This window comes from Drosophila subobscura, chromosome E (assembly GCF_008121235.1).
Source record: "Drosophila subobscura isolate 14011-0131.10 chromosome E, UCBerk_Dsub_1.0, whole genome shotgun sequence".
NCBI classification, from domain to species: Eukaryota; Metazoa; Arthropoda; class Insecta; order Diptera; family Drosophilidae; genus Drosophila; species Drosophila subobscura.
This window is the reverse complement of record NC_048531.1, coordinates 10076487-10093805: the sequence shown is the minus strand read 5'-3', so window position 1 is coordinate 10093805 and position 17319 is coordinate 10076487. Positions and strand designations below refer to the sequence as shown.

General features: G+C 43.4%; 2 protein-coding genes across 3 annotated transcripts in view; both read left to right on the top strand.

Annotated features, from left to right (window-relative positions):
• The first annotated feature begins 3752 nt into the window (after nt 1-3752).
• LOC117891695 (protein FAM13A) lies at nt 3753-17070 on the top strand. 2 transcript variants are annotated; one of them, XM_034797286.1, is made up of 3 exons: nt 3753-4841; nt 13096-14901; nt 16270-17070. In XM_034797286.1, exons 2-3 carry the CDS (start codon nt 13102-13104, stop codon nt 16975-16977), a joined length of 2508 nt encoding a protein of 835 aa, XP_034653177.1. In that variant the 5' UTR covers nt 3753-4841; nt 13096-13101; the 3' UTR covers nt 16978-17070. The 2 variants fall into 2 exon arrangements, with proteins under 2 accessions (XP_034653177.1, XP_034653176.1); XM_034797285.1 differs by lacking the exon at nt 3753-4841 and adding an exon at nt 11957-12450.
• The window catches only part of LOC117891692 (membrane-associated guanylate kinase, WW and PDZ domain-containing protein 1), a 31877-nt gene continuing 29635 nt past the window's right edge, over nt 15078-17319 (top strand). Inside the window, exon 1 of the mRNA XM_034797279.1 lies at nt 15078-15094. The gene's annotated coding sequence lies outside the window, so the exon portion shown is untranslated. The remainder of the gene's footprint in view (nt 15095-17319) is intronic.

The window sequence follows — 17319 nt, the reverse complement described above, 5'->3', positions numbered from 1 at the left end:
TGCATAGGTGTATGGTCAGCCGCAAGGGCAATGACCGCTGAGCTAATTTTTCCACACCCTACATGTGCAAGCACCAACATTTTCTTTACACAAGGCGCGGTGATATAATATTTTAGATGGTTTTATATTGTCGTTGTTGTGGAGCGGCTTAATTGCGCGTGAGATATATGTATATAAACGGCTCGGTCCCGATCGCCAAGTCCATCCGTTTCTATGCCTGCAGGCAAGGTCCGGTGGCACCAAGAAGAAGGACTGATGATCGTCATGAAGCGGACCCCCCCTCCTTGAGGGGTGGTCAGGCCAGGTCAGCAATTTTCTGCCACACGTGGATCATAACCTATGTACAGTACATACGTGAAATTATGTAATAAGGTCACTTTTTCATTTTCTTTGCGTACCTTATCCAGGGTTTGGTTTTTAGTTTTTGTTCTTTGCAGCCACAACACTTTTCAAATGGTTTTTATTGGGTTTATGTTCCCTTTTATGGTTTTGCAGAATTTTCACCACGTTTTTCTTTTTATACGTTCTGTACGCACATTAATTAAGTCTTCCAACTTTGAATGCACTTTTTGTTCTGTGCAGCATGCACTTAGCCTAACTATTTTACCCCTCCAAAAGCTGGGTATGAGAGAGCTAAGAAGGTTCTCGAAGGGCTAGCCGTAAGCTATGCTTGCGGAGAGAAAAGCTCACATGTGAACGGCGCTCGCACGTGCAATTTCGAAAAGAGAGCTTTTCAAGATAAAAGCTTCTGATCTTGCATTTGGGCTCTCTATGGAATGCATGTACAGTTGGGAAGGTTCAATATTTTTGCGATAAAATAAGAAGACTGTTCCAAAAAAAATTCTTAATACAATTCTTGTCCAGACATTCTAAATTTTGTATTTTTGGTCTGCAACCTTCACCCCCGCCAGATTTTTATCTTAGGGTTTTGACCCAAGATAAAACTGAAACAACAACAAGGAAGGGTGCAGACTTTTTGTCTCTAGCTACCAAATATCCTTAATGTGAAATTTCCCCAGCTCTTTACAGTTCAATTGAGATTGTGAACGCAACGGTAACGAACAAATCGGCATGTCTCATTGGATGTCAACCAATCCGATAAACACGACCTGTGATATTTGTGTTTGCAATGGGTTTCTAAAATGTCGGTGTCCTGGCTGGTATCATTGCATATAGTGCAGTGTACGACTACCTCGCCGAGATTAACATTTATATTGTCAATACTTCGCCTTACCGCCATTGTAACAAATTATGATTAAGGAAAAACGATATAGTCTTTAAGACTATGAAAGATTTTTTTTGTTTGATTCTAAATTGGAAAATATGGGCAATGATTGTGAGGGTCTCCTATCAGGCACCAGCACAGCAGAAGGAATGTCTTCGGTTGTTATAACCTTAAGTCCGTAAGCAGAAAGAAAGAAAACAAAATTTTGTTGTTGATCCTTTCGAGAAAAGAGGAACAGGACCGAATTCTCCAGTCTGAACAAGTCTCAATTAATCTCGAGAGAATAAAGGTCATTCATCTTCGCTACTAGGTATAGAACCAATTTACTCAGAACTATCGTTCCTAGTATCCTGATGAAATGATATAATGAAGTCTACTGTGATCTTCTTCTATGCAATATATCCACTGGTCTGGGTCCGACAATGATCAGATTCCCAGCTGTTCCGAGCTGGATATATAACACAAAAACTGAACTACTTTTAAAATTTGGATCAATATTGGGTTGCGGAAGGGATTGGGAAGGTTATTGGGGAAAACGTGAGGGAACCTATAACCATAGAATATATAGTTGGTAGGTACGGCCATTCGGGCCCCACGTTGGTAGATACGGACCATTTGGGCCCCACGTTGGGCGCCATTTATTATGTAACGGACACGGGAAGTGTCGTCTCGTCAGCACTCTCTGTCTACTAAAGGTTGGCCGGCTAGGCTCAGGGAAAATGGGGTGGGTGTTGTGCTGCGAAAACGAACTCCGTCACCTAACAAAATCGTAGACAGATTTACGGGAACTGGGATCGGAATTACAAACCCGGACGGAACTTAAGGTCCACTACCTACTGTGAAGAGCAAGGTGGTTGTGCTCTTCCCTCTTGACCCACCCTCCATGTAGAATAACATAAGAATATGCCATTATGGTTCTACCCAAAACCTTAAAACTATTTTTACTGCATGTGTATATATATGTGGGGCTAATTTAAGACATAGGAATTCAAGAGAATGATCAAATATGAATAAAAATAATATAATCAAAATATAAAGTAAGAATGAATTAATTAAAGGAATTAAATGGCATAATTGTAGTGATGGTAGTTAATAATAATTCATTTTATATATGGTTAAGCATGCATGTCTCACTGTGTAGACGCTATTCTCCTGACCCGGAGTGTATGTGTATATATGTGTGTCTACTTACAGACTTTTAAACAGCTGCTGGTGTCGTTGGGCCCAATTTCACGTTTGCAATAAAAACTGTTAAAGAAATGTAGAAATATGCAAAATAACAAGAAGCGTTATGAAGAGGTATTTTACCAATACCCTTCCATGGACACAATGAGACCGATGATGCACCTTTTAAAATCTATTCTTAACTAGGCATAAATTTCATTTTTTTTCTTCTTCTATTTCTAAGTTAACGTCTAGGAATATTTAATATTATTAAACAATTTTCTTTTCTATTTTTTTCTTCGATCCATAATTTTTCATTAAATTTTCTTTTCTAGATTTTGTGATTTATTTTTCTTCCCTTAAGTGGCTTTTAGAATGTCGGCATCGAACAATTTTAATAACCTGAGAGAAGGAGAGAATAGGTGACATACGGTCAGGTGGGTCTAGTTAAGTGTGCATAGGTGTATGGTCAGCCGCAAGGGCAATGACCGCTGAGCTAATTTTTCCACACCCTACATGTGCAAGCACCAACATTTTCTTTACACAAGGCGCGGTGATATAATATTTTAGATGGTTTTATATTGTCGTTGTTGTGGAGCGGCTTAATTGCGCGTGAGATATATGTATATAAACGGCTCGGTCCCGATCGCCAAGTCCATCCGTTTCTATGCCTGCAGGCAAGGTCCGGTGGCACCAAGAAGAAGGACTGATGATCGTCATGAAGCGGACCCCCCCTCCTTGAGGGGTGGTCAGGCCAGGTCAGCAATTTTCTGCCACACGTGGATCATAACCTATGTACAGTACATACGTGAAATTATGTAATAAGGTCACTTTTTCATTTTCTTTGCGTACCTTATCCAGGGTTTGGTTTTTAGTTTTTGTTCTTTGCAGCCACAACACTTTTCAAATGGTTTTATTGGGTTTATGTTCCCTTTTATGGTTTTGCAGAATTTTCACCACGTTTTTTCTTTTTTATACGTTCTGTACGCACATTAATTAAGTCTTCCAACTTTGAATGCACTTTTTGTTCTGTGCAGCATGCACTTAGCCTAACTATTTTACCCCTCCAAAAGCTGGGTATGAGAGAGCTAAGAAGGTTCTCGAAGGGCTAGCCGTAAGCTATGCTTGCGGAGAGAAAAGCTCACATGTGAACGGCGCTCGCACGTGCAATTTCGAAAGAGAGAGCTTTTCAAGATAAAAGCTTCTGATCTTGCATTTGGGCTCTCTATGGAATGCATGTACAGTTGGGAAGGTTCAATATTTTTGCGATAAAATAAGAAGACTGTTCCCAAAAAAAATTCTTAATACAATTCTTGTCCAGACATTCTAAATTTTGTATTTTTGGTCTGCAACCTTCACAGAGTGCACCACCACCACCACCGCCCAAGGGGGGAGAGAAACAGCTAGAAAGAACGCCGAAGAGAGAAAGTGCAGTTGCAAACCCGCAGAGAAAAAGAGAGAGAGAGAGAAAGAGAGAGCGATTGATCGCAGGATAACGTCATCTCTTGGTACAAATAGATCGTCAGGTGCACGCCGTTGGCTCATTCACGCCCCAAACTTTGAAAAAGCGACACCGTTGCATACAACACCCAACCGTTCATTCGTCCGGTAGTGCATCATCCAGAGGCAGCCAGCCCAGCCCTACGCCATACGCCCACGTCCGAACCGCAGCTGTTGCAGCGGACACCGATTTCGCACCGATCCAGGCCCTATAATTCAGTCACAACGTATTCGCTAGGAGTCCTACGCCTGCTTGGTCTGAGCTGTTGTGATTTGGATAGCGAAAATGTGCAGAGATCGCGATATGAGTTTGTCATAGATCAGCGCAACCGTCGTTACAAGGTCAAGAAAAAAATCAAACTCAAGAGCGAATAAATATCGGATTTGTTGGCGTGGAAGCGCGAAGAAGAGACTCTGACAGACAGACATACAGGCAGAGAGAGATACAGAGAGACAGATAGTCTTGGACCAACAAAAACAACAACAGCTTGAAAGGCAAAAGCAACAATACCAAAGTTAACAGTAATCCTGGTTGGAGAGGATACCCGGGATACAACACAAAGCGGACAATTGATAATAACACGGCACGGCACGAAAGCTTGCCGCTTGTTCGCGCATTCATTCTTTGGGATCATCGGCAATGTGACTATCTACCGGCACGACATTACGGTTCCCTAACAATACGGTTAACCGATTCGTGGAAATCTCTCCCTGCACCCCTGCATGTGCCAGAGCCAACAGGTGTCAGGTCAGGCGTGACAAGTGATTTTGTGCGTGCACCGATTTCCCGGTAACTCTATTCATCGCTCTTGGGTTACTCCTCCCACTCCTCCTTGGCACACTCTCCCACGATCTAAAAGGAAACGTCGTGCAACTGGCGAACGTACGGGGAAAAACCAGCAAGATTGAAGACTTTGCGAGAAATCTTTGGAAGTCCGTTAAGGCTTGCATTGTAAGTATTATTATAGAACTAAGTAAGATAATATTATAAGGTGGAGAATACTCTAGAAGTAGTTTCCTCTCGGATTCTTGACAGGTTTCATATAGCTTTGTTATCATGTTAGTGCATTGCACTTCGGTATGTTTACACCTGGGGAAATAGCTCCACTCACACGGAGAAAAGGCACCGCACCGCTATAGTTATACTCGTGGAACAACATTTCCACATAAATTAAAATATTACTCTATTTTCACTGCGTTCAAATAATTCTTTAAATAAACAATTTTTCTAAGGAGAGAACGAACCTCTCTGCAGTCGGACGTCTTTATTTATCCATTTCACACCTGTCCGACGTAGTTATTGCTGATTACTGTACAAATATTTGCAGAGATGATTATGATCTAATTACGCTACCATAAAGGAATTAAATTAACACATTTGGCCAGGGCAATGGAAAAAGTTTCCAACGTAATCGGATCACTTCAGGCGCTGGCAACCATTGCATATTTTCAGACATCCAGTTATTTCTGGAAAGAAATACTGGAAACAGGCCAGCCTGTTAATAAGAAAAGCCTTTCCTTGCTTATGTATAGGTTAATTACATTACGCAGAATATCGATAGAGAATTCTCTGAAATACACACCATATTTTTACAACTAGAAGCTTCTCCACAGAGAAGCCTTTATAGAGGCTATATAACAGGCTATTGCACAATTCAATAAATGAGTTGTGAAAGTATTGGGTACACAATATGGTCTATTAATACCTTACATTTATTGTATGTTTATCGTATTTGTCTATGACAAACAAAAACCGTTATCTTGCTAACATTTGCCACTGATTTTTCCATTAAACCCACATTCCTTGTCTGATTTCCATTCCCCATTCCCGATTCATTTCATTTCTATTCTGTTTTTTGTTTTTGTTGTCCGCTTTGTTTATTGCCTTTTCCAACTTATTTGTACATATTTGTTTCTCTTCTTCGTTTGCTGTTTGAGTCATAGATTATGCCTTGCCTGTACTGTCCATATGTACAAAAAATCCAAATGTATGTATAGTGGCCACAGTGAAGCCTCTTCCTCCCATACATTTTTTTTGTATTTTCCTAGGCTATTGTGGCAAGAATAGTGTTGCCTGCTTTCAGGCACAACCGTCTCCTACCCGTCTCCCCCTTAGCCATCATCCTGTTTCAGGCATAATCCCAATCGTCATGTCATATTCCCTGACGTGAGCGTGTTGACCCAAAAAAAAAAAAACAAACTATTTTGTCAGGGACTTAGTTGTGTTTGCATAAATAATTGAGTGTAAAATCAATTAAGGTTGTTGCCTGGATATGGAAATGGGAATGGAGTGGCGAGGACTGTCGTGTCTGTCTGGGGATGCACAATAGGAATATTGCGTATGGCAAACTCAATTAACAAATCAAGTAAACAGATTAGCTAGCGAAATCATCTGCCAAATTGCGTGAAAAAATCTCTATTTATAGAGCTCCCTCAGAGAGTTCAATGTGTAACCGATCAATTGTGTTTGGGTTATTTATAGGTCTGTTTAAATTTGTACTTCTCACGACTCGGCCTGCTCCACTGAACAGTTTGCGTTTATTTTCAGAGATCACTGTGTTTGCAAAGACCAGAAAGCGAGACGAAAATCACCATGGGAATATAATTAGCGGGGGATTAGCATTGGACGCGTCGGGAATGTCAATAGCTAATGATTGGAACTTGAGTATTATGGATAAGGAGGGAATAGTATAGGATAGGATAGGGAATATTAACATAATGCACTTTGTACGGCTCTTTCATTAGTACAATCGAAAATTACAACCAAATATTCTCACAGATGGAACTATTCTGGCACACATGTAACAGAAAAATTTCAAACAGAAAATCAGAGGGATTTTAGGATACTTTAACGCTCGCTTCAAAGATCAGCCTTCACTCTACTCATTCCATTGTACCACAACTCTCTGTAGATGAAGATGCATCGCCTCCATTAAGTTGGTCACGAGTGTGGAACGAGTCTTGGTAGTCATGTGTTCTGGAATAGGTTGGTTTGATTTGTCATCTGACGACACACGCCGAGCACAGAGCGGCACTGCCATCATTCGAGGAGACATTTCAATTCGAAAGAATCTGCTGCAAAAGTTTAAGTGTTTTAAATTAAAAATGAAACAAAACGATAAGAAAAACGAAATAAAAGAAACATATAAATGGCACAAAAACCTGTTCAAATTTCGCATGGATCGTAAATTATAGCAAATACGTGCCCATACATCCTCCATTATTTATATTGTTTAAGAGTATGTGACGGGTTGCCAAAGTTCACGAAACTGGAAAAAGAAATTCCCATATTTTGTTGTTGTTGTTTTGGTTCGTTTCTTTTAATCAATTGAAATTGAATGATTTTAACGAAAAGCGAACGAAAATAAATCGAATGGTTGAAATGTGAGCAAAAGCCAGGAATTTGTAAATTGATTGAAACGCAACGACAACAACAACAATGCCAGCATACAACAGAAGTTGATCAAACATTAATTACGAATTACGTCACAGAAACTAAAAGCCGCGGGAGAGAAATGGCAGAGCGAAAGAGAACGCGGAAAGACTGGGTTGTACTTTGCCCTGGAATATATTTTGTACCTACACAGCTCTGATTGCATTTCCTTTTTCCCATGTCCACCCATTCCCGACATTTATGAATACTTTTTTGGTTTTGCCGTAGACCGACCGCGAGTTTATTTTTGTTCTATTTCCCCCTTGCATGCCATTTCTGTCCTTCTGTTTGGTGGTTTTTTTTTTAAGTTTGCCTTCTCTCTCATTTGTCATTAAATTTACATACCCTTTCTAGAAAGAGTCTTATAATTGCTAGACAGAAGATGGGCAAAGCACGGAAAGAGGAATGACTTTTGTCGGTGTCTTTATGGTTTGCTTTTACGTTTGTTTTCGGCGTCCTTCTGTTTGGTGTTTTTTTTTAAGTTTGCCTTCTCTCTCATTTGTCATTAAATTTACATACCCTTTCTAGAAAGAGTTTTATAATTGCTAGACAGAAGATGGGCAAAGCACGGAAAGAGGAATTTCTTTTGTCGGTGTCTTAATGGTTTGCTTTTACGTTTGTTTTCGGCGTCACGCTTGATTACGTTTTTGTTTTGTGTGAGTTCGCATTTGCATTTCTTTCTCGTAATATTCTACCGCCAACATGAAATTTCTACACTGGGGATGACAATAGTAGCTCTCTACCTGACCTCTGACCTGTGTTTTTATTTCGCTCTGTGAGTGTTTCCGCGTACCGTTGCGCAAACCTCAAACTGCAGCGAAACCAGAAGCTCGCAACACGTGACTGACATTAACCGACAGATTGACGGTTATGAGTAGGGTAAGGGCAGGTAGACGGGGTGGGTGTAGGGTAATGGAAGGTCGAGAGAGTGATGGGAACCATTAGCCAAATAGTCACTTGTTTAGTCGATAGCACAGTGATTGATGCGATTTGCGGTGGAAGAACTATGAAATTGTTTCTTGATTTCATTGATTTTCCGATGATTACCTAAAATAGAAACAAAAAACTGAGTGAGGAACAAGCACTCGAAATGGTCGAAATTCCCGAGGAAGTACATAAATTTTATACACTATCTATCGTTCTCCAAGTCCCTCCGTATCTTATCATGGTGATTAATTGTCGTTCAATTATGATTTTATAAATAGCACATAAATGTACTACATATGTACATACATACATACATATGTATGTACATATGTATATCCATATGTCGATACGTGCAGGCCGTTGGAAATTTCCATTCTTAATTTCTTCATTTTCATTCAGATATAGAGAAAAACTCCTCAATTTCAAAGGATAGGTGACAGAAAAAGCTTTAATCGTGAAACACATTATTTTCTATTCAATAAACTTATAAAAGATTAGACTGGAATATTCATTAGTCAAAAGAAACAGCACTGAAAAGATTCCCCAATATATAATTAAGCACTTTCAAAGACAAATTATAAGAAAAACTGAATATTTCCATGAGCAGAAGGCTACCTAAGGCTAAGTAGGTTGCTGAAAAAACTTGTAAACACTCATTATTGCTCTGTCAACTGCTCGGTTACCAAATTCCCAAGCCACCGGGCACTCAAATTGATGAAATGTCAACATGGCTATGGCTAGTCGTGTTTATAGAGAGCCCCGTTGCGAGAGACTCTCCTAAAAGCTAGCGTCATATCAAATTGTTGATACAATTTAGGAAAAAACTGAAACTGTTTACACACTCTGATATGGAGAGCCATAGAATAATAGGAGCGTAATGTGGATTTGGGCGGATCAAGAGAGAGAGAGAGTGATATCTTCGCTGTATCTTGGGCTGCAGTCACTGGTTTCCTACCGGTTCGAGCCGGTCTGGGGCGGCGCTAGGCGGTCTGTGGTTGTTATGGATGTTACCAGGTAGAGTCCAGAGGAGAGGCCTCGCCACTCTTATCAACATAATACTCGTAGACTGTAGCCGGTGAAAATGACTTTTCAATATTTGCACGACGTTTAATAGCCAACAGCAGCACTACGCCCTCGTACTCCCACCGTTCTCCGCATTCCACATGCCAATGCTTGCCGTTTTCGCACGGGCTTGTTAAAACGCGCAAATCTCACCTCTCGGCTATTGTGAGGATCGCTCATACGCCGCGTGGTCCATTTTTAGCATCTCCGTGGGACGTAGGCTTCCCCTGCTGGGGCTATGTGGCGACTGTTGTTAAGCAGTCAACCCCCCACTCGACAAAAGCCCCATAAATCCCATGCCATTGTGCCCCTGACTTTGTTTTCGTTCCGTTTTTGCATGTAAACAGTTTTTGGCTTCAGCGCGTGGCTGTTCATTGTGTCAATTGTGCGACCTTCTTAGCTTTTGGAATGTAATTTAGTACGGAAATGTGAGAGCCGGAGGAGGTGGTATTAACTTAGCATGTCTATCAGATTCCAAACTAAATATTTAACCACACTAATGCATAATACATGTAGGAACCTATTCAATAGCTCTCTCAATTCCTGGCTATCATCAAAATTCAAAATTCCATGGTTGTGTCCATAAATACCTAATGACGACAGATTCTTATCGATTATTCCCCGTGGATTTGATATCTTTATCTGACAATAAAAACACATTTCTGTGACACTTCATTTAGCAGCTGGTGTCCGTCACCATTTTCCAGATGATTGGGTCAAGTGGTAATGCGGTTTTGTGGTTCACTCGCCGGCTTCGGTGGTTTGCGTGCTCCATTATTTTCAATTCTTATCCGATATGATCTTTTGTCCTACTGAGTCATGCACTTCCATGTGGCGGCTTCTCTGTAAACAATTATTATGAACTTTTATTGCATAAACAATGAAATGGAAAAGGGAGCCAGCATTGATATCGCCTGAAATGTACATTGTATGTGTGGCTCAGATGATATTGATGCGTAGATTTATGACATGCGAATAACCGCCCACGCGCTCATACTACCTGCCTACGTCATAAGCTGAATCAATATTATTTGCATTTATAGATATGTGAGTATTTTTGGGTATTTACATATATTTTGGACCAAAAACCAGAAGAATTCCATTTGTGTGTTGCACTGGATCTCGGAACCAATGTTTTCCGTAGAGGAAGCTTTATAGCTGTTATGTGCCCTTAACTTACAAAATGTGTCACCAAAAGGTTCTTTGTTATTTGATTAAAGAAGAAATCCTTTTATAGACATTTTTGCAGTTATCAACGTGGAATTTGTTGCCGTTAAGTCTGTGGACATCGATTGAAGTCCCATTCATTATCCATTGCTGTGCCATTAGACGGCGTACTGGGCTTTCACCTGTCGCTGTCTGTGGCTGCTAAATCCCTTGAACAAATTCCCCTTTCCGTTGTCTAATTAATTTGATAAGAACTAATTCCAATTGGAAATGCCTTGCACGCGCCGCCCACACAACACTGGCGTACGGGAGGTTGGTTGTCCTTCCAAGCCGTTGTTTGCGTTGCTGTAAGCTTTCGATCACGTTCTCCATTGACGTCACAAGAGGGCGCGAGTTCTTCAATTAGTTTGTCTCATTCTGGCTGACGAAGAGTTGATTGACACACGCACAGACTCCAGTCTCCAGGCCCTCTGATATTCGGTTAGCCTAGAAGAACGAGAGAGAAAGAGAGGGAGATGACTCAGTTATTTTTACAGGCAGACAGAGAGAGGCCAGAAAGTCAGTTCCAGGCGTTGCTGCGCTGTTCCGCTGCAGCTCTGCTTTTGCCTCTGCTCTGCTGCTGCATTGATCTGGCGTGACATTGCACTTGAAATATATTCTCGAGCAAGTATTCTTGTTTGCACATACATACATACATACAATCGTACATACTATGTACACACACCGTTGACAAATTTATTTTGGTTTTTGTTTTGTTTATGAAGTGCCGTTACCTGTACGGAGGGCTTTCGAGTGTGCCAAAAATACCGTTCGATCAATCGATAATAGCGCTTGAGCCACATTGGTTATGTATCGGTATCGCCTGTTTGCTCTGTCGGTGCACACGGGGGAGTAAACAAGTGAATAAATTAATTCATTTCATTAATATGGCCATAAAGTGTGGAGCTTCTGCTAATTTCGTGCGCCCCAAGTGCCAGATTTATTTTTAAACTCTCAAACAAACGCACACACACAACACACAGAGGCGCAATCTATTGTCTGTCTCTGTCTAGTGTCTGCAGCGGAGGAGAGTACCGATAAGAAAAGTACACAAAAGGTATATTTCATACAAGTCGAGAGGATTGACCGCTCCCTCTCGAGCTTCCTCTCTCAAGCTCTGCGTATGCATGCAGTGAGAAAGCTTTATATGAGCGCCCCACCTTTTATTACTATAACTTGCTTGCACAAATTCTGCTCTGTTTGCATTTCATTTTCGCACCTTCTCTCTATCGCTCCCGCTCACCCCCACAGCGGGCGCTGCAGCGATCGACAATAACATTGACCATGCGCAGGCGCTCTCTCTCCTACCCGCTCTTCCAAGTTATCGCTCTGCCACTGCCGCTACTGGTGCTCTGCCGCCGCTCGGCTCTCGAGATTTTCGCATATAATTCCCGAGGTCGGGGCTGAAATCAATTTAATAGTAATTCGGTGCGCCCAGAGAAAGCAACGGCAAACGGTTCTCTCCTTCTCCTCCTCCACCGTGCTGTCGGCAGAGGCAGCGTCAAGCGCCAAAAGCCCAAAAGAAAAATAATTAATATTTGTGAAAAAAACAGATAGAAATACTTGCAAAAACAATCAAAAGATCTAGAGACATGTAGACTGTTTTCAACAAAAAGTAGACGACAATACTGTGTTCCACCCACAAAAAAAAAACAAAAACCTGGAAAGGAAATATTCAATTAATTTCAATTGAAATTTATTGAACGAGATTCAAGCGATGACATTTTAATGACATCTATAAGATTATACCGACAAAAGTATATTTAAATCAAGTGATTGAACGTGATCGAGGCGCCTCGAGTGCAATAATACTTGTGATAATCCCCAAGCTACCGCTAGACTGATTCCCATAGAGATTAGCCAATTCAACCTACATTTATTATTATTTATAATCCACAACAATATGACGCCCAAAATTATTACATATTTTCTGGTAAATATATGTTTATACAATATACTTTTATTTATAATATTTTGAGCATCCCTTTTGCTAATTAAATGTGTTGAAATTATTCAAGAAATGCATTCAAATGTCAAATGTTACAAAATAAATATCATTTAGTATTCCTATACAATTTTCCCAAAATGATGGAATATCAAATAGAATTTTCTCAATTTTTGCATTCAATTTTGATCGAATTTATTCGGTATTTCGTCATACGATTACACAACTCGAACAGAAACTTTGATTTTTCTTTGGATACTAAATGGAAGCTTGACTTTTTCCGACCAAAGTCTATGAATTATTTATGGGCATCGTGTGTGACTTATATAACAGGCATCGGAGACTGGAAACTGGAGAGATTTTCTTCAACTAGACCCCAGTGCCCGAGTCCGATCGAGTGGGCACTGGGGGGGCAGTAGTTGATGATGGGTCGTGACGGGGCACAAAATAAATGTTTTAACGAACTATTACTCATGCGACACGTAGTGCCAGACCTTTATTAACCCACACTTAATGAACAGGTAGGGTGGGGCGTGGGTTCGTTTAGGATGACATTTAAGAAATATTGTTTAATTATTCACCTCTTTAATTATTTATTTATTAATTTCCCTAACCATTTCTCTCTCTTTACAGTGCGGCATGCGCCATCCCACAACTGGGCTGAACGAAGACGACCTGAGTCGTCTCACCGGTTCATCATCGTCGACTGCCTCGTGCGGCAGTGCAGCCTCAGCCTCATCTTCATCATCGTCAGCATCCTCGTCATCGTCCGCATCCACAGCGGCCCCCACACAGTGCCATGAGCCAGCAGCCGTCGTCCGTCAACATCAGCAGAGTCCGGAAAGGACCAAGGCGGATGCCAAGAACCATCTGAACAGCGTCGACCCACAGCCAAAGTTCAGCTCCACATATCTACCGGAGATCATCAATCCTCTGGAATGGCAAAAGTCATCGCGCAAGCGCAAGGAGCGTCTCGACAGCAGCTCCGTCTTTGGACAGGACCGCAAGCTGCAACGCAGCAACAGCGAGGAGCTGCTCACGGATCCAGCTCAGGGCCACGCACCACAAGACCCCAAGACAGCGGCCGCCCACCTGCTGGAGGCCCAATGCGAGGTCATTCGGCGTGTCTCCTCAGAGGACTTTGAGCGTACCGCCAGCTACGCCAACTACTGTCTGGAGTTTGAACGCGAACAGCAGTCCCAGTCCCAGTCCCAGTCCCAGAACCAGGAGTCGGAGGGCGGCGAGAACAACTCCTCGCTGGCCAATCTCTCAAGTGAGGTGCAGGGCTCCAAGGAGCGCCCACGCTCAGAGACCAGTCCGGCCCGCCAGCAGCGGGAGGCCAGCGATGACAGTGAGTGCGAGCACGAGCGCCGAAGGAGCAGCGAGCGCTTCTGTAAGTCCCGCTTGCCACCCGGCCGCAAGTCCGGCATCACCAAGAAGGGCAGCGGCAGCGGAGGAGTCGGTGGCAAGTACCTGCCCTCCAGGCGGGACGAACAGAGCGCCTATAAGTACGACCTGTCCGCTCTGAAGTACGAGCGTCGCGGCTTCATCAGCAGCAGGAAGCAGCAACAGCAACAGCAGCAGCTGTCCAACTCGTCTTCCTCCGCTTCCGATCACAACGACAACAACCTGATCGACTTCCACCAGCAACAACTGCTACAGCAGCAACAAAACCAGCAGCAGCAGCAGCCAAAAAGGAGCTCCAGCATCTCACCCACACCCACAACGAGCTCCTCGGCGGGCAGCGACGACTCAACGCCCACACCCGTCAAGGCCAAGCCGCCGCAACGCCAACAGCAACAGAACCCGGACCTCACCTCGGCCCAGGAATCGCTGCCGTGGGAGCGCGGGGATGAGCCCGCCCCCGTGCTGAGCCGACGCTACGCCCACTCCCGGCCCCACGTCGGAGGCAACATCGATGCGGCCGCCCAGCTGGCCAAGGTGATGCCCTATCCGCAGGCGCTGCCCAAGCAAGCGACCAGCGTGCAGCTGCATGGCTGCGAGGACATGGACTGCCTGGAGCCGATGGACGCTGTACGCGCCTTCAGTTCGCTGGAGAATATGCGCACCCGGGATGTGATGCAGCAGGTGCTGCCCGCCATGATGGTGGCTTTCCAGACGCCCGAGGAGCGCCTCAAGGCCATCGGCCGACGGGTGACCGTGCTCAAGAAGAAGCTCGTCCAGCTGGAGGACGCACTGGAGCAGCGGCTCGGCTACCGGCCCTCGCAGGCGGAGCGCCTCAACGACAAGTATATGAAGAACGCCCTGGCCGAGCTGAGCAAGCTGCGAAAGGAGCGGCATGAGCTCAAGACTGATCCCATCGCTGCCCTCGGCCTCAAGCTAGGCGGCGGTAGCGGCGGCGGTGCTGGTGGCTCCGGGTGCCAGGAGGTGGCCAAGAAGCTGGAGCGCATGAAGGCCACCCTCGCTGAAATCGAGCAGGTACGGATCACTCTCTCAATGTCTCTCTGAGATCATTCTCCATCCAACAACCCCATCTCATTCGCGCACTCTTGTCACGAGACAGACACAGATTTTTGATGGCAATTAACAAGTGGAGCAGACGTCAGAGAGCCTCAGTTCCTCGGGTATTATATGTAGATTGCCTCGAAGGCAGCAGCAGCAGCGGCAGCCAGTGACATGTTTAGCAATTTGGCAATAACTTTGATCTTGCCCCATTGTCAGAGCGGCACTCGGGAAAACAACAAATTTAAATGAAATGAAATTTTCCGCCCAAAAAAAATGCTGTCTGGGGGGAAAACAAACAAAATTCGGCAGCTGATCGACGTGTTTATGCCCTGTCAAGAGTGCTTTACTTAAATGCGGTTTTAATTTGGGATGGAAAGTACTTTGGCATGCGAATAGATTCTATTTCAGAATTAATTGACGAAATCAATACAATTGAATCGATTATGATTCAAAGTATAGCCGCAATTGTGCATGTCTACTCATTAGAATTCGGACATTTCTTTTATATTTTATTCTAATCTTTTGATAATTTTATACTGGATGGTAGAAGGCACTTTTGGCTTCGTTTAATAAAGATGTTCGATTAAGAGAATTCATACATGCAAATAGAAATAGATGGAAAATAAGAGACTGATTTATATATTCGAGACTTAAATGTTTCATCGCACATTGCCAGGAAGTAGGGATAGGGCTTCTAGAACCCCTACAAATATTTGTGTAGCTGCCTGCCCAATTTGGGAGGCTTCTTTTATACATTTGCATGTACATATGTAAAAGTATTTTATGGGAATCTATTTTAGATCCAATAGCAGAGTGCTCATGGCATTTGGTTAGGACAGGCCTCCTTCTTCGATTGACAAATTAATGATACATTTGTCATAGAGGCTCGAAAAGAAACGAAATTGAGTTTGTGCCAAGAATGATTGGATGTACACTGAGGGACGGACCACAGACGGTCGGCCGGGAGGACAGAGAATATGGATATAATGGTTAAGAGCAGCCACAAAAGTGCTTGTATAATGTAATGTTTGCTCGGTTTTTGCGACTGTTTACGAATTTTCTGCACTTATTTCTATTTCTGTTTTGGGCCTTTTGGCGTCTCGCGCGGATTCTTGTCTGTTTGTCATGAGACCCAATGAAATAATGCCCCATGCAGTGGCGCTGATAGATAGTCTTGTTTACGTGCCGCTTTGGCGCTTTTATCAGTTTATGTATGCGTGTTTTTTTGCTGTTTTGGGTGGGCTTCCGTGGCATTGAAGTGTCATTTTCATATTGATTTCATTGATCCATTGATAACTTATGCACCGTACTCACCCGCCTGCTATTTGCTATCCATTGCAGAATCTAAACGAGAAGCGCACAAATAGCCAACGGTCGCAGCAGCTGGAGGAACTGACCGCCGATCAACTGGTGCAGGAGAAGACAGCCGTCCAGCATGGTCTGCTGTATTTTGAGAATCTCTACGGCCATCCGATCACCAAGGAGGAGCGAGATGCAGCCCGACCCCTGTACGATCGCTACCGTCAGCTGAAGCGTCTGGTTGCCCGCACTGTAATGTTTGGAACTGGGAGTGGGGTGCCAGAGCTGCCCACGATCCTGGAGCACGAGGCTATGGTCTTCGAGGCAACCTCAACACCGCTGCAGTATTCATCCAACAACAGCACCGCGACCACCAACTCTCCCAGCGACTCAATGGCGCCAAATACCATCACACAGAATGCTTCCTCCGATGAGTCGACCACCACCACAACTGGTCCGGCGGCTGCCGGATCGATGGAGTCTTCCGCGGCGGAGAGAGCGGCCAGCGAGAACATCTCCGCACTGAGTCTGGACCAGCTGTGGGAGCAGCTGGAGCGGGTGCGCGACGAGAAGGCCGTGCTGAAGGCCACCATACGCGAGTACGAGTCACTGTTCGAGGAGCAGAACGGCCGCAAGATGCTGAAGCAGGATCGAAGGTCCCTCGAGACAGAGACCTATGCCCAGTACAAGGAGAAGAAGGCCAAGGTGCGGCTACTGCAGGCCCTGATCAAGAAACACATTGGCCACTAGCCGGAGCCTCAATCGATCCACATCTATTCACCTGCATGCGATACTTATTTATTTCATACCCACAAAACAAACAAAAACAAAACCAAATGCAAAGAAACATACCTAGATACTCGGATGTATGTCCGTATGTTTGTTTAATCCAACACCCGCACTCCCTCTACCCCATACATTTATACAAACATTATTATATATGTGTAGTTTTTAGATTTACATTTTACCATATATTCTATAATGATACATTTTATGAATATTGTTGATTCCTTATTGTTTTTTGAAAACACCTATGAATACCTATGAATACGAAATAAAACAAAGAAAAATGTTACAGAAATATGACACGAC

What these genes read in the sequence shown, in the direction of transcription:
- LOC117891695 (XM_034797285.1), top strand. Translation starts at nt 12,421, where the DNA reads ATGACGCCCAAAATTATTACATATTTTCTG. An exon ending in AAATTATTACATATTTTCTG is followed by an intron (nt 12,451 to 13,095) that starts GTAAATATATGT and finishes CTCTCTTTACAG; the next exon opens with TGCGGCATGCGCCATCCCAC. An exon ending in CCCTCGCTGAAATCGAGCAG is followed by an intron (nt 14,902 to 16,269) that starts GTACGGATCACT and finishes TATCCATTGCAG; the next exon opens with AATCTAAACGAGAAGCGCAC.